General features: G+C 40.9%; 1 protein-coding gene across 5 annotated transcripts in view; it reads left to right on the forward strand.

Annotated features, from left to right (window-relative positions):
* The first annotated feature begins 723 nt into the window (after positions 1–723).
* The window catches only part of grid2 (glutamate receptor, ionotropic, delta 2), a 486,943-nt gene continuing 464,135 nt past the window's right edge, over positions 724–23,531 (forward strand). For 3 of the 5 annotated variants that reach the window (XM_079687594.1, XM_079687592.1, XM_079687593.1), the window contains exon 1: positions 724–1,801. In XM_079687594.1, the coding sequence (XP_079543720.1) occupies positions 1,714–1,801 (88 nt within the window). In that variant the 5' untranslated portion in view covers positions 724–1,713. The remainder of the gene's footprint in view (positions 1,802–23,531) is intronic. The other 2 variants (XR_013809307.1, XM_079687591.1) reach the window with 2 other exon arrangements.

Raw genomic sequence — 23,531 nt, forward strand, 5'->3', positions numbered from 1 at the left:
CAGTCAATCCAATGGTAGCCCGAAGCTTCCAACACTCCTAATCCCTAATCCAAAATCGAGGGCAGATTAAGAGGAACCCTGGGGACTCCAGTCCTTCAGGGAGGCAGGGACGGATAAATGGATGAAAGCGGGTGGTGAGAATAGAAAAGATGGATAAAGGGATGGGAGGAAAGTTGCAGAAGAAGGAAATATGTTTTGACAGGATGGAGAGAGGATGTATATGATGGACAGATGCCGGATAATTTATGACACATGCAGCCTTCTTTCCCAATAATTGCTGTGACAATAAAATAGATATAGGGAGAATGAAAGCACAATGACCCCTCAAACCACAGTAAAAGGCTTAATGTGACGGACATCAGTTACTAATGTCTTTTTTGAAGTGCTCAGTTGGTCAATGACCAAGATAACCTTAAACACATGGCTGGCACCCCCGCACCCAGCTCATGTTGAAGTGAGAGAAGGATATCAGATCGATGGCATGCTCGCGGTGCCCATGGCAGAGCTAAGGTTGACAGATTACCCCTCTCTTCATGTCTGTCTCTCTGGTGCACACCGCCGCACCCCCTGCCAGCCCTGATGGGCACATCTCGTCTCTAGTTCTACAAGGTAACCCAGACAGCTGCTGCTGCTTATAGTTGCTGCTTCTTTCTCTCTATTTCTCTCTCTCCTGGGTCTCCTCCCCCTTTCTGTCCTTCCCTCCCTTCCTCACTTCTTTTTTCTCTCTCTCTCCCCCACACGGACGCGGCAAACCTCCTCTTCACAAGCCACCGTGCGTGCTGGGGCTGACGCGAGTACCCGCATACGGAGTGCGGACGGCAGAAAGTCGTTGCGCGCATACTCGGTTATTTCGTCTCCTGAAAGCCTGCATTTTTTTCAATCCTGACGCGGAAAAGAAGCGGAGCGCACCTTCATTGTAGGTGAAAGACCCCCATCATCCGGCCTCTCTCTCATCTCTACAGGAAACTATAGACAATTACGGAATATGGTACCTCTCGGTGGTAATGCCATGTGACAAGGCTTTTCATCATTTGGTATTTACTTCCCCTTCAACAATAGTCGCTGGGTTCGCCTGTGTGTTCTGGCGTTGGTTATATTTAAACAGGGGCCAAGTGGATGAAAAATAGAAAGCCCCTGGGCAAAATGGAAGTTTTGGCCGTTGGCTTGGTCCGCTGAGGCTGCTGCTGCTGCTGCTGCTGCTGCTGCTGGTGGTTTGGTGATTGGTGCAGGGGGGAAACTGCGACGCCAAGTCTGAACGGCTGGGAATCACGGGTCAATCAAACAGAACCCGCTTTTTCAACAACACAACTAGGCTTTCATTCATATTTTTGAATTATAACTGTCATTTAAACGAACGGCAACATCTTGCAGTCCGTCAGTTCGTGTTTTAAACCGGCGACGTTTGGATACGGTGTGTTTTCTCTGCGGCTCAGCGTCTCCGCTCGCCCAGAATATGATCTAATGTTTGTAGGAATTTCAACAGGGTGCCAGACTGAGACTACCCGGGAATCTCCACTTATTTTCCTCTGCAGACAAGCATCACGCTCGCACCTCAAGAGAATAATATATCAAGGAAGATATTACAGGGAATTTCCTTGACCGCCCTACAGACGGACTAAAAAAAAGCTTCGGTTTTCGGGATTTTAACTCTGTTCGCTCTCACTCAGAGAGCTGTCGTTTTTTCTGGTTTTGGATGAAATATTTCTGGACAACATGAAAGTTATCACTGCTATACTGCTTGTTGCCCTTGTTTGGAGCCAGGAGTGGAAGTCGGCGCTCTCGGATTCAATCATCCACATTGGTGAGTTACTGCGCTTTCCCCCCTCTAATTCACGGCCACAATAGGGCTCTCTGCGTCTCTCAGGAAACGGATTAAGGGCTTTAGTCTCGATGTGCGCTGCTCTGCTTCAATCACAACATTGCTGGATATTTTGTTGACGTCCTGTGGTAATTAGTTTGATTTGCTCTGAATGTAGACTGCATACGTGATGTTGATACCATACATGAAACGTGTTTCAAAGTGGATTTGTTGGGACATCCACTTCTTATACAGGACTATCCTACTGATAAAATAAATATCTTATTTTGCACAATTACGGACGTCATGCACATTTAGTTTACAATCAAGTTGGGGACTTATTGAGCATCATAGTATAAACTTATATGTTCCAATTTCGTTATGATTATTCTCCATTTGGACCGATCAATAGAGGTGGATGTGCAATGTTTCCGTTGAATTCCACATACTGGCTGTATGCTGCAGGATGCGAGAAAACAGGTGGTTTCATCTAGATTGCGTGATGTTGCCCTGCATGGCAGAGGGATTACCTAGGATGGCAGCACAATCTTTACTTTTTCCCTGATACACAATGGCATTACCACCTTTCCATCGTGAGGTGAGCCACTGCAGTGCCAGGAGAGAGAGAGAGAGAGAGAGAGAGAGGAGAGAGAGAGAGAGAGAGAGAGAGAGAGAGAGAGAAGAGAGAGAGAGAGAGAGAGAGAGAGAGAGAGAGAGAGAGAGAGAGAGAGAGAGAGAGAGAGAGAGAGAGAGAGAGAGAGAGAGAGAGAGAGAAAAAAACGTGTTATGTCCCAACGTCTTTTCCGCCTTCCACCACCACCGGTTATATATGGCACTGTTGTGTTGAGTGTGATTTCGACATTAGGGAGCGTTTTCTTTCAGGCAATTTAACAGCGCCTCCCGCTCTGACTAAAGGAGATGGGGGGGGGGGGTAGATAGAGAGAGAGAGAGAGAGATAGAGAGAGATGACGCTGGTGAGCGTGTCTTGCAGGATGAGATGAGGACGCGAGGTGGTGGGCTCACGCAATCGTTGCACAGCTCAGTGGCCTCCAATGGGCAATAAACAGAGACAGAGCAGTGTGTAGGTGACTGAGTGAGAGTAATGACCACACACACACACACACACACACACACACACACACACACACACACACACACACACACACACACACACACACACACACACACACACACACACACACACACACACACACACACACACACACACACACACACACACACACACACACACCCAGCGGAAAGATAAGCACCTGTCTATGTTACACTGCAGCTTTTGGACCACATCATACACATTGCCAAGATCACATCCATATTTGAACAGAGACACATTCACACCCATCCAGGCTCACACATAGTACACATTATGAGCAACCAATTCAACCCACTGCATGTTGCTGCCAGGGAGGAAGGACAGGCCCCGTTTTATCCAGTTAGGCCAGATGATATACTGAGCATATCCCAGGCCAATTTAGTGGCTACCTTCACACCATTTGCCAAGAGCTGGATTAGTTTGTGGTCTTCTCTGGCCTGTAGACCAAGCTGGTGCTTCATATCAGACTTACAACAGCAGCAAGGCCGCTATGTGAGATAATCAGGTCAGCAGGAACATAATGACTGTGTATTATGTCATGTGCAGAACATGAAACATGCAGATGGTATGCATATCAAACCAGGTTGATTGCTCTCATTTTGTAAACTAAACATTAGGATTCCTTTTACATACTAATAGTAAAACTGGCTTCCCAGTTGTATTGACATTTTGTTTGAATATTTTTGTATAAGGTTTTACATTAATCTTAGTGCAGTATAGTAGGAAGGCTGGTGGAATATGATTAAAGTCACACATGTGCAGAAGCCTCATCTTTCATACAGGCTTGCAAGCTGTGGTGCTTGCCCTACAGGGGTGGCAGTGTAATCCACTTGTTAGATAGATCATCCTGTGACTGGATGGTTTGATCACATCAGCTGCCACATGTTCTGGAAGAGTCTCACAGCAAGACACTAAAACTTTACCAGCTCACTGACTGTTAGTGTCTTTAGATAGGAGTGTTAGCAGTGGGACATCTATAGGCTTAGCAAGACCAATACAGGGATATTCAGCTGTAAATGCTAACTAGGTTTATGTCAGCTACTGGAACTGGGTCAAGGTTCTCTACACTGACTGACTGTCTCCTTTTAACATTTTTTGAAATCCAGGCTAACTGGGACGATAGTTTTCAGACATAGTGTCTCACTGGCTCTTCTTGTTCATGTTATTGACCAGTATTTGAAATAAAGCTATGCAGAAGATGTGTAATAAACCAAACTAGGAGCTCTCAAATCACCTCCAGTTAACAAACCAATCAATACAAATCCCAATTATACTGCATGTTTGAGGAGCAAATTTAGCGACATGAGAAAGAAGAGCTATTGCTCCTTGACTCTGTAGTGTGAATTAGGCCAGTACGTGGTTTACAATTAATGTAATGGACAGTAAAAGCGATGGGTAATGTACTGGTTGGCTGAATGTATTTCTGGTTTATTTTAAGTCTATGTAAGTGCGTGTGAAAGCGCATGAGAGGACAAAGGATCAGTGTGGGTGGTTGGTTGGTGTGATTTCAGTTATTGTCTTTTTTTCCTCGCTCTTTCTCCACTACACCTTTTTTCTAATCAATAGTTCATTTCCTGGCTAGCCTCAAGTACTTTGAATCACAGCAAGGGCCAAAACAAACCTTCTCTTTTCTCATTCAGTCTTCTCTCTCAAAAAACCTTGAAAACAGCTGATATACCTGGGTATGGAAATACAGAGCATTATGATAGGCTGTCATTCTATTTTTTACACACGATGGTATTGTAAGGAAACAAAGTAGCAACTATTTTCTGCATGTCAACATTTTATATTCTGCAATAACGGTTCATATCACTAACTTTCTTCCATCCCACTCTCGCAAAGCTGACCTGTCTGCGTGTGCGTCATATTGACTTAGGACTGCATGAGAAGGAAAGAATACCATACCCAGCAGGCACATCACATTGACATGTCAGAAGTAATCCCTCTTTAATCTCTTTGTTGCTGCTAAAGATGGAATGATGGAAAAGGAGCGAAATGGGGAGAGATAGGCGAAGAGATGTATATCAAAGAGGGGAAAGATTGAAGATGGAAAGTTAAAGAGCTATAAACCGGGGAGAGAGGTGTTTTCCTCATCAACCGTTTTTTTTTTGTCAACTGAAAACCTGTGCCACCCTATCACAGAGTTGCCTGTATTTCTGTAATATTAACATCAGTGGCCAGCAGACATTTTCATCTTGAACTGTCCAGGCATTAAAGGTGATTGAGCAGCAGGGGATCTGGCACCGCTACCTCGTCCATCTCCCTCTTTCTCCCTCTTTCTCTAATGATCAGCATGCAGCAGTTGGACGGGTCAGCTTGCCTCTTGGCCCTCTCTGCATCGTGTGCTGCATTGCAATGGTCCTCTGCTTTATGAGGGCGGTTGGTATGGATTCTGCACATGTGTGTTATAGAGAGAGAGAGAGAGAGAGACAGAGAGAGTAAAGTGTGTATGGTTGTGTGTATTCCTGATTAGTCACACTCAGAAAGTCACTGTGATTTCTGCCGCCAGATTAAGTCCTCACTTTGTAGTTGTACTGTTCTTTAGCCATGCAGTGTGTCAGAGTATCTAAACTATCAAATGTGCCTGGCTCAAATCATGTATAGAAAATGTACGCACTGACCAGACACTAACATAACAAGATGTAGTATAATGGATTTGTGCTTTCCACAACTTCTTAGTCTGAGCCTATAGAATCATATTATTTGTTGTTGTTGACACATTGAAAATAACAAGGACATGGCATATTGAAATTATTATTGGAAGGCTATATGTGATATCATATCTTTATCCTCTACTGTCAGATCATTTATGGTATCTACAGTAGATTCCGTAGGTACCATTGGCTTCGTTTTGTTACTCCTTGCTCGATCAGAGCAGTGTAGAACCTGAACGAATAAACACATGGAAGAAAAAAGGATAACAAAGGTTTCCTTTATGTTTTTTGTAAGGAATCCTTAATAACTATTCAAGTGATAACATCGTGCAATTTGTAATAGAAGAGTAAAACCGTGTATAACATCAGTTGTTGCATATCATGTCATAACCTGCTCAGTCTTTCCTTTGTATTGTGGACTATAATAATATGATGTACTTAAACACTCTTTGTACAGTGTTATACTGGAAATGAGAGAAATGGGCTTCATTATCTTGTAGTAAAAGCATTACATTTGTACAGGGCACAGTGTGAATAGCAGGATTACTAGAGAACGCTTCATATGTAAATCAGTCATTGCTGAGTTTTTACAATTTTGGAAGCATTTTCAGTAACCCATGTCTAGCCAAGAATTGAGTTGAATCATTGAAAATGTAGAAATGTAAGAAAACAGAGAGTGATAGAGAAGAGATGAAACTTCAGAAAACCTTATTTGGAGGGATTTACCTTTTCATATTATCTGCCGTCAATAGACAAATAAGACAAGTTATTTACTTCACAAAACATTATGGCTTGAAGTGGTATATAAACGTGTACAATATGTCTTCTAAAAAAACAGCATCATTGTCATGTTGCGACTGTAATGTTAGCTGAAATCGATTTTAGGCATAGTTTAGTCTGATTCTAAAATGTACTCTGTTTAAAGTAGAACCATTGGTTGACTCTTTGGAGGCACATTAAACAAGATGTTCCAAAATTAGCATGCAATACATCTCTGATGTTACACAATCCAAAGTACTCTAACGAAGGAGAAAAGTAATAAGAGTAACATTTAAACTAAGATTTCTCTGTTTCCACATTTGATGTTTGTCAACACACAATTGCAATATAATATTTACATTAATCTATATTTGATAAATGTGTATTCTCTGACTTTGATGTTACAACAGTGTCCTGTTGTAGAAAAGATAAGCTACTCTTTTTGAGACCCATGTGACTAATATGAAAAGGACAGGGAGAAAAAAAGTTGAATTATAATTTGAACGCCAAGTTCAGCGAAGGTGATGAGGGAGGGAGGCATGGAGAGAGAGATTATTGGATCTATGCAGTGTGTTTTTGTGCGATTGGGGCTCTATCCCTTAACAGCAGTGAGAGACAGAAAAGGGTTTCGGTCATGAGATGGAAAGAGTTGAAGGGCTGAACAGAGGTTTCCATTATTTGTAGGGTTAGGAAATGAGGGGGAGTAAGACAGAGGGGGAGATTTGGCATGACCTGATTTCTCTTTCACTTTGGTGCTTTCCCGGTGTTTTCCGTGGAGAAGGATTTCTAAACATCCCAGTATTTGTGAATGGCTGTTCCTGCCTGATTTTGTTTCCGAAATTTCACAGCTGTCACCACACTTCCTCTTCTGAACTATCAACTTCTGTTTGTGTGTGTGTGCATGCCCATTCTGCATTTTCATCTTCAGCCATACCCCAAATCAGAAAGGTGGGGGCTATGCAGCGTGTATTAAATGCTTCACATATTTTGAGTTATGTATCTGTACGTTTTGACAGATGTGCTCGTCCATGCTATCATTGACTGGGAGATTTAGCACCTCATATTTCTGTGTGCATGAACACTGGAGATTTTGTCAGTGTGTATGATTCACACAGGTGCAAACTGTGTGTCTGCTTTGTGTACTTGATATTTTTTCGATATCCCTGCTCTTGTGAGGGACACACACAGCTCTGACGTCGTCACCTGGTCACTGAGGCAGAACCCTAACCAGGCCACTGAGACAAAGAAACGGAATGTGTGTGTGTGTGTTTCTGAGGTTGAGAAGGACTGACAGGTAAATGTGAGAAGAGGCCTGATTGCTTGTCTGAGGTTGACTGCAGATGTATGCGAGAAGAGACAGTCCTGCCCTGCTTTGTCTCACCGCAGCAGTCAGTGATGCAGGTAGAGCAGAGCAGAGCAGATGGCCTGCGAAGGACTTGTACAACACAGCCCATGTTTTCGGATGATTGTGAGTTTTTGTTTATCCCGTCAACACACGCAGAGTCACATACGCTTAATGTCATCTGGGGACAAGAACCTTGGTATTCACCAGAACAAAAGTATGCTTGCTTTGTGTGGAGATTGACTTCAACTCCTTCTGGAAGCAATTGCATGCATTTAGATTGCATGCAATACAATCATCTACATGTACTTTACATACATGTAAGAGCACACTTTTTTTTCTGGCTCCTGAAATTAAGCCATTTTCAACATTTTCTGGTCAATTAGTTTTGAGGTCTGAAACACGATCCTGTTATAGGGAGCCTGTGGTAGCTAGAAGTTTGGTACTCTTAGAACATAAAACAGTTGCCACTAGATGCCTATTTTTGGACAGCTCTCTAGCTTATCACACTGCCTCACAGTGAGGAAGTAATCACGCTGTTTGGTAATCACGATTCAAAGACAAGCAAAATACAAACATGAGAAATATAACAAACAGTTAAACACAGTATAATACCATTTGTATGCAGGGAGTCTCTTTTGAGAAGAATGCTCTTCATCCGTTAGGTCTATGTCATCATGCTAATAATGAGGGAGACTTCAGAAGGAACGTAGAGTTTTCTTGTGGAGCACTAAGGACTCCTGTGACTCCGTTTTATGAGTGTGTGTTGGCTTGTGTGTACCTTAATGGCACTGATGTATGCTCATATATATGTGGATGCAAGGATCCTTGCATGCTGTCTATTTATGATGTTCTTCCCACATTCTTGCAGTAGAGTGAATATTTACAGCTGCCTTCTCTCTTGTTCGATGTGTCTCTGTCGACAAAAATACTGTTAGTCTTCCAGCAATTTGCACTGTTTCTCAATAGAGACTGTTTTTTTTCTGTACAACTCTATTTGCCTCAGAATCTCAGGTGTGCATATGTGTGAGCATGTTAATGCAATAGGCAATGTGCACACTGAACATGCCCAAACCACATTCTTTTTTTAAGGGCACATGCATGCGTGGGTGGTTTGTATATTTGTGTATTGCATGCATACGTGTGTACGTGAGTGATTTGCTTGAATTGTTTTTTTCTCTTCTCTGAATGATTTCCTCTCCAACCAATAACAGCCATAGGCAGGCCGCTGTTCTCACAGCACTATAAAACCCAGAAAGCATGGCATTGGCCCACTTGTTTTACAATATGCACACATGCACACACACAAACTAAAGCATGTGCACTTATAAGCGTGCACACACACTAAGGTGCACACAAGACAATCTGCACTCTACTGCACACATACATTTTAAATCCAAGGAACGTTCCCTTTTTATAGCATTTCCTTGCATCATTCATTGGTAAATGATGGAACAGTAAAGCATGAACACGGTAGGCTGTGAGCTGGCTTGTACTACAGCTCCCTCCACTCTTTCTCTTCAGGAACACCCCCTCATCTTTGTGGTAAACCCTTTTAAACTAAGAAATACAGAATAATAAAAAACACATTCTGAGTCCTACAAATACGGTGAAGTAAAGTCTTCACAACAATAATTATATATGGGTTGGCAACACTACCACATGTGAAGATAGCAAAGAATAATGTACAGTTATAGAACTGATAGCTCAAATCAAGAAATCTGATTAGTTTAAAGCAGTGTTATAATGACCAAACACCACGGCTACAACTTCTAATTCCCCTGCAATACTGCCTCTGACAAAAAAACACTGTTCAACGTGTTGTCATGGCTGCTTAGCAACATAGTCAATGGGGATCACTTCCGCCTACCGCCACATTTAGCCAGCTTAAACTCACTGCAAAATGCAAACATTAAGGTTCATTTATGGAGGAGCAGATAAGCAAGGCCCATCTCCAGAAAAAAAATCATCTGCTAAAGAAAATCCCCAAAGCCACTCAAACTCAGTGAAGAAACCAAAATGGGCAGGTAAATCTTATGAAGAGTAAGTCAAAGTCAGCTTTATTGTCAACATTTCTACATGTGTTAGACATACAGAAATCTCGAGATACCGTTTCCCGCAGTCCCACAGTGTGACATATACACTATAGTTATGTCCTGTAGTGATGGGAGTGAGGCACAGATGATCCTCTTATCATCATAACACATTGTTTTTAGCAATTGTCTCTCTTTGTGCAAGCTGCCCTCAACGATTTAATGTAAATGAGCATACTCTGTAACTTTCTTTTATACTTAATGAATGATATAATATAAAAACAATGCCGTGTGTCATGCTCCTGTCGAGAGATATCGCTCCATTCTGCTAAATGCTGCTGATAATATGTGCTCATACATAATTACATAAAAACACATTTGTTTTAATATGTCATATTTTCAACCCTTCAACCCCTTGCATCTAAACGTGAAAGCAAAACTGCCTTCATTAATCACAGCACAAATCATAGATGTTGTTTACTGAGCAGGGGAGGAGCAGAGCGATCTCTAATTACAGTATATCGCACCTTCTGCTCATTTTCACACCACTCCCATGGTCCTCTTCATATATTCAGAAAGCGGTAGTTTATCTACAAAGGGTGGAAAACCTGTTTAAAAAAAAAAATTTAAGTTTTTTTTTTCATTGATAACTATTCAAAGTACAAACGAGAGGTGACATTGTTGAAGAAAGAAAACCACATGGGATTTGTTGTTCTTGTGGGGGTTCAAACAGTTTGGACAGTTTATCATAAATACATCAAAACAATATTAATGTGTAACATGAAACTATCAATTGTTGACACTACAAGGAATATGCAAAACTACAAACTAATTCTAAACCACCTGCTTTAGAGGACTGTGAACATACGGTCAGTCAACTTTGTCTCACTTCCAGTGTGTCCTGTGGTTTCTCTCCTCCTTCTCCCATCAGTTGCTCCATACTTTTTTTATTATCTCCGCCTTTTGTCTCTACCTTAATCTTGCTGTTTAATAATAATAATTTCAATTTTTATAGCAACTTTCAAGAGACCCAAGGACGCTTTACAATGGGAAACAAAACAACAAAATAATAATAGTCACAAGGTTACTTTGTTCTGGTAGAAGCACTGTTCTTTCTCTTTAGCTGTCTCTAGCGGTTTCCACTTCCCTCTTGATGTTTGATTTGCTGTCAGTGAGAACAGAAACGGGCATCACGACAAAGTGTTGTGAACATTTTGTGAATCACTGTAGTGGAGTTGTAATGTGCCATTTGTTTGTTTTTACTCTCTGACACACTTGGCACCACGTCACAAAGCTGCCTGAATGTGCCCATCTGGATTGTAGCTTTAATCTGGTGTTAATTTAAACTCTAGAAAACACCAACACATTGAGTGGGAGAGATCAGTAGGAGGAGGCATTTGCATATGGTTAGCATATTTGTCTTTTTAAAAATGCACTCCTTGGTGTGCAGACAAAGCGCAACTGACCACTTTTGTTCTTGCACACATTAAAAATTAAAGGCTGCCGATGCTTTCATGTCTACAATGTTATGTAACGGTGCTTAGTCATTTATGTTAATCTGAATTCATTTAAATTCAACTTCTTGAATAAGAAGAAAGAGAAAGGTCAGAGTTTAATGGTGTGTTGTGCACAGGACTTTTTCTGTCCTATTAGTGCGATGCGTTGTACTCAGGGCAGGAATTTCACGAGGGCCACGAGGGCCATGACACGGCTTCAACACCAGCATATTTTGAAGGAGGAAAAAAAAATCAGCGGTGCGCTTGATTTGAGCCTGGAATGCACCGCTCGGACGGTCTATGATGACAGTTGACATCAGTCTAGGACAGGGGTGGGGAACCTCCGGCCTCCGGGCCGTATACGGCCCGCGAGACCATTTGGTACGGCCCTCGAGGTAATTTATAAACACACGCAAAAAAGAAAAAAATGCAAGAAATCTAGACCGCAAAATAATTAAACAAGCTTGTTTTTCCTGGCCAAGGTCAGGGTCCTTGAACACAACACGAGCCTAACGTGTCAGAACGCGGCTCCGGGCCGGGACTTCACAAATTGCAATAGGCCTACCCATAAGGAGCTGTACACATGCCGCAGTTTTTGCGTGGCTGTGTCTTTAGTTGAAAGCCCAGTTGCGATCTGTTCATCTGTCATACTGATCATACAGTCAATAACGTTGTTGTTATTAGCATCTCGTTAGCTAGCTATGCTAACGAATATAAGAAGCTTTTTCTCCAACCAGTGAGGTAAAGGCACATCTTTATATGATCATTATAGTTATAGAAAAATAAGAGAATAAAGTAAACAGGTATACAATACTAATATGACAGTAAAAAAAAGTTGTTATTAATAAACAAGAATACAGTTTAAAAGGGAAGTAATTTGTAAAATATCCATAAAGAAATAAATCTGCTTACAGTTCTGTTTCATATGGGTGTTGAGAGATGGATCCATAGATCTCTTCATGTTGCTCTCAAAGTGCACCAGATTGATGCTTTTAACTTCAACATTTAAAAAAAATCTTCCTGGTGGTGCATGCCCCCAAACCCCCCGAGCTGAGGTTAGATCCGCCCCCCCCCCCCCCCCCCCCACACTTAAATCATGTCCACATGGATATGAAACTAAATACATTTGCACACATCTTGTGTCCATATCTTTCTGTTTTGTTGGTCATGCCCAATGCATGAATGCGCGGGTCATGGTCAAATATCTGGATTAAGAGGTTGCTTTTTCTTTGCACAGCATGAAAGAAATGCGAAATGAATGGGCTGTGATTTGAGTTTTTTAAGCAGACGTTGAGTTCAATAATTTGTACGGCCCTCGAAGGATGTTGTCAAAATTGAAATGGCCCTTGAGAGGAAAAAGGTTCCCCACCCCTGGTCTAGGACCTATCTCCGTCCACCCCCTCACGCGTCCGTGTGCGTAGGACGGTCTAGGACCTAGCTAGCTGATTCTCCGCTCAAGAAAAGGCTGAGGTGAGGTAAGGTTTTGTGATGATCCTGTTTGCCGTTAAGTTTTTCATTTGTCCGGCTTTAAGTGTAATTTTATGGATAACATTACTATTTCTTGCTCGTATGGTAATGCATAATTATAATATTTTGAAGTGTTTTTGTTACTACTTGGATAAGTTGTGTTGCAGTTGTGTTCTTTTTTTATTATTATCTAGTGCTAGGCAGTTAGCGCTGTGTTGTTAGCTGTCAAAGACCTCTGTGCAGACTTATTTGACCACCGGCGATCGCAGACGGAAGTTCAAAGTTTGCTGCTCGTTTATATCGCCCAATTTTCAAAACGCGATCAAATGTCCAAATCTCCCTGACTCGTCATCATCTCCATCTTCAAGTGACTCAGAATAAGGACGCACCTTGACGTAGGCCCACTACCACAGTCTCACAGTGAGCCAAACATGTCTGTGCTATAAGAATCCTTTGTAGTTTTAATAAAGAATTAGTTTAATTGCAATTTGGTGTCCATTGAATGCTTAATAAATATATATAAAAGTATTGTAAATGCATATACAATCGTAGTCACTTCATATCGTATGTTAAATCCTTGTTTTAATGTATGGCCTTGGTGCCCTGGCTTTTGGCCTTTGTGCCCTTAAAAAATTGACAACTCAAAAGGCCAAGTGGCCTTGCCCCTAAAATGACGAAATTCCAGGCCTGGTTGTACTACTCATCAGATTCAAACAAATTGTGGGTTAGTCATAGCCTGACTCAGTGACCGCAGACTCCCTCTTACAGCTGTAACCCTCCATAATTGACCACTGCTGCCAAAGTACAGCTGCTGAGCAAGACATCAGCTGCAAGAGCAGACATCATACATAAAGACATGTGCATACTACTGAAGCTACTCTATGGAGTCTGAGAAGAGTTTTTTTATTTGGGTCTAGGGATGGGACTAAGACCTGGTATTAAACGGGCCTCAGGGCTAAATTATTAAAGACTGGTATTGATAAACTCTGATGTAATCGGTTTTGCTATCAGTAAAGGACAAATTTAAGAAAATATACGTTATAATTATTATTGCTACGTAGATGTTATCTTGCACATTTTAACTGCATTTTTTGTTTTTTCCAATCAATGAGAGATCTCTCTCTCTCTCTCGTCTGTGTGCGATGGGCAGCTCCCCTACACACGCTGCAGCACCGTGTACTACACTACCACTGAGATCTTTTAGTGACAATAGTGGAGAGAACGAAGCATTCCAAAGTGTGGTTACACTTAGCAAGGCTCCATGTGGACAATGCTTGTTGCAGAGGAATGATCAGTTCAACTGCCTTCTGTTGTTGCCCCATCTAGAAGTAACGTTACAATGTCCGGTATGTTATGTGTGCTACAGCCCATACAGAGTTAACTGCAAGTAACATGGGTTAATAATGAAAGGTAACCATGAGCCAGCTGATTGATTTGTAAAGTTTCATCTAGAATGAACCAGCCCACTCCTCCTTCTACTACCGCTGGTCCAAGCCAAAGATAATTCCAAACCTCACTCACGACAGCAGCCAGTGGGAGGGTGACTGAGGAGGGTCTCCATAAGGGCCACCCGGCCGTGACCACGTTCATAGTGAAATGGCTTTACTTCCCTGCAACAGTGAAGTTTAAGGGCTTTAGGTAACAGTCTGTCATTATATAATAGCTTGTATTCATTTTTAGGAAATAGTAGTCGTATAAAAGGGTTTTATGTTTGTTCCATCACTCCACAATACAATGCAGCACAGCATAATGTATGCGGTGCTTTATGAGTTATGCAACAGAGTTTAATAAGTCACTGTTGACACACCGTGTTCTCCTGGGTGAACGTCTTTAGTTTGTTTGACAGAATCAAACATCACTGACTGCTGCCTTACAGACTTTGTCTCTCTTAATGCTACCCCACCTGACTTCCTTCTGGTCCTGGCTCACAATTGCATAGATTGAAGACAAATATAGTACAAACAGTGAATGAAAACAGGCTGCATTTGCACACTTTAGATTGCAACAACACAGATCCTCAGGCCAAACCGCTGTGCTGTGAAATGATTTATGCAGTGATTGCATGCACTGCAAACATCACAAGTTAATAATAAATACAGTATGTTAGACAGACAATGACGGTCGGGGGCTAGAGTTGGCTGTGTTGGCCATTCAAGCAGCACTACGTGATAAGAATGTGCTCTACGTAGGTTTACTGTATTAGTGCAGGCCCTGTTGTGGGTCTAGCGTATGCTTTTGTCCCACATGGATCGTGGCAAACAAGGAAATATAGGTATCAGCACTTAACAGGTTAACAGTATCTTACTACAAAAAAAGTCCTATCTTTTTATAAAGGGGCCTTGTCGTCTGAATAGATGTGCAGCTCTTACAGTATATGTTCCTTTCAATGAACCTACACGTGCTTGTCTCTCAGCGGCCCCCAACGGGACATAACTCACAGCTTGATTAATAGCTTACAAATGTTTATCCTCAAGCAGATCGAATAAAAGCCTCATTGTTATTTACAGCAATTATTCCATCAGGACTGTTAGTAAGGAGGCGCACATATTGATCAGGGCTGAATCTTTTTTGCTGATCAGAGTCCCTGTAATAGTTACACCATCCAGATTAAAGGGTCGGATGTTAGGTGCTTTAAGTCCTGTGAAATGTAGTGCTGTGTTATGCTTGATGTGCATTGACCCTTACCAGACGAATCAGAATCAGAATTCAGTCAATTGCCATGTAGGTTTTTTACGTACAAGTTGTAGACATAGTTATAATGTTGTGTTTTTCTACCTTAGACCATCTCTTGGTAATCACATTTCTATCATTGATACGGAAATGTGTAATTTTTAAATATAAGGGAGTTGTATCCTGACTCTAAAATGATCTGTATTCATATGAAGACCATCTGGCAATTATACTAAGTACTAGACTTATTATACATCTATCAATACTACATTTGTATTTGGTGCCATTTTATTGTTTGTACTGTTTAAACAATAAAAAACACACAGACATGTTTCCAAACCAGGAAGCCCTAAAGAAGGGTCTTCCTCCAGAGCACATCGGAGCACAACGAGAGCTCCTTGCACAATGGATCTGTTATTGAGACAGCATCATTAGAACCTCTCTGGCTGTGGCCAGCCCTCTGGCCTCTCTTTTTCTCTCTCTTGATTTCCCTTTACTGCGCTGTCTCAGCCTCGCTCCTTCACACCCCCCACCCCCACCCGCCCTGCCCACACTTGCAATCTCTTGTCTGCAGGCTCTTAAATATGCAGACCTATAATCAAGACAAAAATCACATATATTGTGATTTGCCCTGAATGTGCAATACTCTTTTGCTCACTCTTTTTGGGGTTCTTCTTTGTAATATCTTAAGTGTACTCCATTTGTTACCAGCTTCATAAATGCATAGTTTTGGAATCTCATTGATGGAAAACATCATAGCCTTTCAGAAATAAAATATTTGTATGCAAGTAGAGTCCAAGTTCTTATTAATCTGAACAGAGGACGTCAACATCACTTATACTCCTCTGTTTCAGAAGTGCTATCACAGACAATGCTCAATACAATACAAAGGGGCTTTATTGCCATGACCACATATTACACATAGCATTGCCAAAGCATTCCGCACAAGGCATTACACTCAATGTGCAGTTTAGCTGATAGAAATTCAAACTTTGATATGTGCTCATAAACTATGAGTAATATGCTATCAAGATTTTAAGATTTTAGAGATTTTCTATGACTTCTTCAAAAGACAACCGGTTGAAACAAATCTATACTCTATGAGTGCCTCAGGCTCCTAGATTCTTCTCTCTGTTGGTTCAATCAACCAATTAAACTGCTTCATTTCCCTGTTTCAGTCCACTTTTCGTCCGTCTGTCTTCCTTTGGCAGAGCGGTCGTAAGAGAGTGAGACCGTCAATATGGAATTTATGTAGATATTTTCAATATTTAGTTTTTACTTCCTCATTGTTTTAGTACTGACACACCACAACGTAATGTTTATGGTTTTTTTGGCTGACCACCAGTCAGTTAATTATATTATCCACAACTGATGACTCAGTATATTAAGATGTAAATCAAAAGTTAAACAACACAGCTTTTACTTTCCTCATTATCAACATCTTGATTTAAAATGTCTAGCCCTGCTCATTTGGCTGCATGTGTGTGCGGTTCCATACTCAGACATTTTGAGTTGTCAGAGCAGGAAAAGCCCAGATGGACATGATAGAAAGGAGAAGCCTCAGGTGTATTTAAGTGTCTCAGGAAGACTCATCAGTTAGCCATCATGCACAATAACTGTGCCCTGGGATGGGATGCCGACACCACCACTGATCATTATATTGTGCTGTGTTTTTCCTGCTGTGACAGATCTTAACTGTGCCATGAAACAGTTCAAGTTTGTATCACAACAAAAACATGGTAAACATGTTACCATTGACTGTTACAGTTAACATTTGCCATTTTAGTGAAAAACAAACCTTCTATTGTTGGAAAGTCAATTAGAGTATGTGTGTTTGTTTTTGTATGTGTGTGTTTGTGTGCCTGTGCACTCTTTACCTTTGTTATTTATAACCATTATTCACTTGACTGAAACCATCTCTTTGTGGTATTAAATAAAAAGAATTAGAACTGTGTACTGGTAATCCTTATGCAAATGTCTTATTCAATTATACTGTGGTCCTGAGCATAAGTCTTGTAGCTAAATCTTAAAAAGTTAAGCTGCAAATCCTCTTTAGTCTGAAGGTCCCAGCTCTAATCGTCAGGATAGTGTTATTTTTTGTCCTATTAAATCCTCTGATATCCGGTGACCTGTGTGTGTGTGTGTGTGTGTGTGTGTGTGTGTGTGTGTGTGTGTGTGTGTGTGTGTGTGTGTGTGTGTGTGTGTGTGTGTGTGTGTGTGTGTGTGTGTGTGTGTGTGTGTGTGTGTGTGTGTGTGTGTGTGTGTGTGTGTGTGTGTGTGTGTGTGTGTGTGGGTTTGTGAAAGTATGGGTGGTTTCCGCGCATATAAAAGCTTGTAAGAAAAGGTCATTGTGATTTGTGTCCCATTCCCAAATTGTCTACGTACCTGTCATTATCCAAAAACCTATAATGGATGTTCTCTCTCTCATACACACTCAGGCAAACTCCCACACACTCGCACTCATTGAGGGGAGTTAGCAGAGCTTAGAACAGGACATGCGCAGCAGAGAAACACTGTTATTCAGGAAAGATTTAGTGGTGAGAGGGAGAGCAAGAGTGGATTAGTATATGTTGTGGCTACAAGTCCAAAGTCAACATCCTAAAGTGGAATTGACTCTTGATGACAATGGAGAGCTGTGCAATAAAAGCACAATCACATGCTAGCTCATTTTTTTAGCGTTGTTGATTCTGTAAAGATGGTTTGAAGTAGGGCTGAACGATATATCGTGTCATGGTGATAACCGCGATATGCGCATGCGCAATATTCACATCACAGGGACGTGCGATTTTATTAATCTTTTATCAATTTTTTTTTTTCAATTTTTTTTTAGGACGTGCGATATTAAGTAGGTACATTAACTCAAACACGTCATGTTACAATTATTTTGCTGCTTGCTACAAAAGGAAAACTTGCGCGGCTCTCATGTCAGGGGTACTTGAGTGAGTGACATGCAGGCTCTGCATGCACACTAAACCACCAATCACAATCATTCTTGATCAGATCACAGCAGGCCCCGCCTCACTAGTTTGCAGACCATCAAAACACCGGTAAAAAATTAGCGAGGCACTGGAGGACAATACCGGCGAGAATGAAGATTTACTTCCAAAAAGAAAAGCAACATCTGCCATCTGGAACTATTTTGGATACTAAAAGGTTCTTCTCTTCTTCATTCACAGATGAACCCCCTTATTTGAGGGTAAGCAACATGCATTATCATGAAATGTTAGATCGTGACTTAAGGTATGATTAGTCAACCAGTTAAGATCCAGACGTCCGTGACTAAAATCCTTCATCCGGTTAAATTAAAAAAAACGCAATATATATCGCAGGGGGAAAAAATATCGCAATGTCAGTTTTTTTCAATATCGTGCAGCCCTAGTTTGAACATTTGTCTTTACTGTGTCATGGATTTGTGTTATTTAATTGCATTTACGTGATGTAAGCGGGCTGCTGGTGGATTACTGCATTATGTCAACAAAGGTATGTCCGGTCTCAGTGTCATATCAAGGTAGTGCATCAAGGCTTACTACAGCATTATGGAAATGTTTTTATCTTGCAGCTGTGGCATCAAATTCTCAGAGAAAATGTGATGCACGACTCATACAATATGTTTCCTAATGAATATAACTTTAAAAGAATGTGATGAAACAAATGCCAGATAGTTGTGATGAGTTAAACTGGAATTGTTGTATGTGAGGGTTATGGTAGTACTGCATATTTTCTATATTTGTCTGTCTGAATAAATACACATCAGATGTACAGTGCACACTGCAAGTGGTAGGCAGTCAGCTGTTTATGTACGCACACACTCAGACACTCTTATCAAGGGCCGTGCTGTCTGGCTGTGCAGCTCAGCAGAGGCAGAATATGAGAACAGACAGGCTTATTCTTCCATCTCCATATAGTTGCCGAGGGTTATGCACACTGGACAGCCATCTAACCCCAGCGCATTACTGTGCAGTCAAACCAGATCAGGCGTCTCTGCTCCTATACTGTATGTGTGATAAAAGGTCACCTCAGTACACGGGGCTCTGTACAGTATGTTTGAATATGTGTGTGCTTATGTGTTAACATTCTGTGATTATGAAAGTGTAACTTACTGGGCATATACCGGCATGTGTTTCCATATGTGTTTGAGAGCCTATGTGAATGCAGTATGCAGGGAGAACAAGCTGTGTAATGCTTAGTTTCCTAAGGGGAACACTTTACAGTGGTGCTGATATTAAGCCTTACTAGAGAGTAAAGCGGTGAAAAGTGAGCCAACATTATGCACTCCAGTGTGTTTTAACAGCCGTTAATTATGTAGTCGGCTCACTCTAAATAATGTTTTAAATATCTGCTTATCCCCTCAGGTTTATTTGATTTGCCCATTCACATTATATCTAAATTGTCAGAAGGAAGTTAATAAAGAGGTTTGGGCTTGACACACTGTCATTTTGACAATAATCAAAAGGCAATTGTGCACCTCCTGCTCATTTGAACTACTCATAATAGCTAGAAAGTGCAAAATGTTGGCATATAAAACAGTTAAAAGGCACAAAAGCAGCAATCCATGATTTGCACAGGGTCTGCTTTTCATTTAAGTGTATTGTTACATTTATTTATTCCAGGATTTTCCACCCTTCAGGTTGGGGTTAGGTTTTTTGAGCATTTTTAGACCAATCATGCTGATCATTTTTGTACAACTTCCTAACATTGTACTCAAACTAAAACATCCTGTGATGAAACATCTACACAATAAAAGCCTGAGGGCCAAGTGGTATTTATATATTTGGTGATTCCGTCACATTGCTAACTGTCTGAACCTGCTGCAGCAAAAGGCTAAGCAGGAAATCAATCCTATATTACTACCACACCTTGTGTAGAATCTTTCATAAAGAGAAATGTGTTGTCGTGCAAATAAAGTAACAGCTATCACGTTATAGCAGCAGATATTGGGAAGACGTTGTTGATTTGGTAGTTAGTTCCCAATGGTAGAAAGATGTTAGAAATTCATTGAGAGCCAAACATGAGTGCATGTTCTGCACTTTAGTCCAGGGAGCAACAGCAAATTTGTGCTGTAGCCTTAAGACATGCGGTTGGATGTTTCTGTTTGTGTGCATGCTTTTTTAGGTTGTTATGCAATGGATAGTGACTGTAGTCTGAAGGGGATGCCTTTGGCAGGGTGAGACAGGAACGGTAGAGTACATGCTCTTTCAGCACCATTATCTCCCATCAGTTGAGCTCGGTTCCTGCCTTTCGAGCCACTTATGTGAAAATCCTTAGCATACAGTAGAAACCATAAGCTGTCCTTTCACAGAAATGTCACATTTGATGAGATCCTTCACTGCACCCTGCTTTGATGAAATTGCTTTGACAGTTGCTTAGGATACTTATAGGTCATTTAATGGTTTAACTATAATTGTGTGTCAATGTTTTGAATGTGAACTTTTCAACAAAAAAAAAATATATATAATTTAATCCTCATGTAAACAATAAATATCCTCCTGAATTCTTATCTTATATAACTTATAATATATAAATATCAATCAATCAATCAATCAATCAATCAATCAATGTTTATTTATATAGCCCAATATCACAAATGTTACATTTGTCTCAGTGGACTTCACAGTTTGTACAGAATATCAGTATGACAATACGACACCCTCTGTCCTTAGACCCTCACATCGTACAAGGAAAAACTTCCAGAGAAAACCCACAGTTTAAAGGGAAAAATGGGAGAAACCTCAGGGAGAGCAACAGAGGAGAGATCCCTCTCCCAGGACGGATAGACGTGCAATAGATGCCGTGTGTAAATTGAAAAGATAATACATTTGCAACATAGGTAGTCCAAATGTTTGGAAATGCATGTGTGTATAATAGGAAGATGAATCCACGAGGATATCCATCCAGGACTTATGATCCAGGACCACAGCCACGACTCAAGATCCAGGACTCGCGATCCATGACACAGGACCGCAGGATCATCCATGACTCCGGATCCCGGCATATATAGACACCAAAAAGAAAGAAATTTGGGGAAGCTTGGTTAATCGGAACATGAGAGTACACAGGTATAGACAGAGAGAGAAGGAAGAAGTAAGATGTCCCCCGACAAACTAAGCCTATATCAGCAAAACTAGGGGCTGAATCTAATCAGCCCTAACTATAAGCTTTATCAAAAAGGAAGGTCTTAAGCACACTCTTAAAAACGAATAGGGTGTCTGCCGCCCGAACAAAAACTGGAAGCTGATTCTGCAAAATTGGAGCTTGATAAGAAAAGGCTCTGTCTCCCATTGTACTTTTAGAGACTCTAGGAACAACCAACAACCCTGCATTCTTGGAACGCAATGCCCTAGTAGGACAGTAGGGTATAATGAGTTCTTTAAGGTAAGATGGCGCCTGCCCATTAAGAGCTTTGTAGGCGAGAAGAAGAATTTTAAATGATATCCTGTGTTCTATAGGGAGCCAGTGTAAGGCAGCCAGAACAGGAGTAATGTGGTCCCTTTTCCTAACTCTGGTTAGTACACGAGCTGCAGCATTTTGAATCAGCTGAAGCGACTTGACTGACTTCTTGGTACAGTACACCCTGATAATAAAGAGTTACAATAATCCAGCCTTGAAGTAACAAATGCATGGACTAGTTTCTCTGCATCGTTTTGAGGCAAGATATGCCTGATCTTTGCAATGTTACGTAGATGGAAGTAGGCGGTCCTTGAAATTGATTTTATGTGGGTGTTAAAGGATAAATCCTGATCAAATATAACACCAAGATTCCTTACAGTCTCACTGGAGGCCAAATTAATGCCATCCATAGTTAGTATATCTTTAGATAATTTGTTTCGTAGATTCTTCAGGCCAAGTACAATAACTTCAGTTTTGGTCGTGTTTAACATAAAAAAATGTAAGGTCATCCACGTTTTTAAGTCCTTGAGGCAGTCTTGAATTTTCTTTAGATGATTTAATTTCATCAGGCTTGATTGATAAATATAGTTGAGTATCATCCGCATGACAATGAAAGTTTACAGAATGATTCCTTATAATATTGCCGAACGGAAGCATATATAGTGTGAACAAAATAGGTCCAAGCACTAAGCCCTGTGGCACTCCATGGCTAACTTTGGTTTGCATGGAAGATTCATCGTTGACACGTACAAACTGAGAGCGTTCAGATAGATAGGACCTAAACCAGCCTAAAGCAGTTCCCTGTATGCCAACTAAGTGCTCTAGTCTTTGCCAGAGGATATCATGGTCGATAGTATCAAATGCAGCACTAAGATCGAGCAAGACAAGAATAGAGACAAGTCCCTTGTCTGAGGCTATTAGAATGTCATTTGTGACTTTAACCAGAGCTGTCTCTGTGCTATGTTGTGTTCTAAAGCCAGACTGAAAATCTTCAAATAAATCATAGTTTTTTAAGTAATCACACAGCTGTTTTGCGACTGCTTTCTCAAGAATTTTTGAGAGGAACGGAAGATTAGAAATAGGTCGATAGTTGGCTAAAACCTCTGGATCGAGGTTGTGCTTTTTAAGAAGCGGTTTTTATCACTGCTACTTTGAATGATTGTGGAACATAGCCTGATAATAAAGACATATTCATAATATTTAATAAAGAAGTGCTAATTAATGGAAAAACTTCTTTTAACAGCTTAGTTGGAATCGGGTCTAAGATACACGTTGATGGTTTAGAAGAGAGAATCATTGAATTTAATTGTTCAAGGTTTATGGCTGAAAAGCATTCTAGTTTACTATCTAGTGTAATATTAGAACTTACGTTTCCGGGAGCTGTTGATAATACTATACTGGTCAAAGGCAAGAGGTCATTGATTTTGTTTCTAAGTGTTACGTTCCCTATTGGGCTAGGGGAACCAAAGGGAAATAACACGACCAGAGTGGTATTGGTAATTATTATAAGTGGTTTTATTATAACAGGAGAGAACTTCAAAAGGAAGTTTATAAAGAAACAAAACCCTCCCGTTACACGGGGTACAAAAAATGAATAAAGAAAGCTGCACACACACAGCTTTAGCTGGTCTACAGGTGCTAATCACCTGGGTCTAAGCTAATACGTTTTGCACAGATAACAGCTGGTCAACAGGTGCTAATCACCTGGGTCTAAGCTAACACGTTTTAAACAGATAACAACAGCTGGTCAACAGGTGCTAATCACCTGGGTCTAAGCTAATACTCCTACACAACGTTACACAATAAGAAAGGTA

Source organism: Notothenia rossii (assembly GCF_949606895.1).
Source record: "Notothenia rossii genome assembly, chromosome: 6".
Taxonomy (NCBI): domain Eukaryota; kingdom Metazoa; phylum Chordata; class Actinopteri; order Perciformes; family Nototheniidae; genus Notothenia; species Notothenia rossii.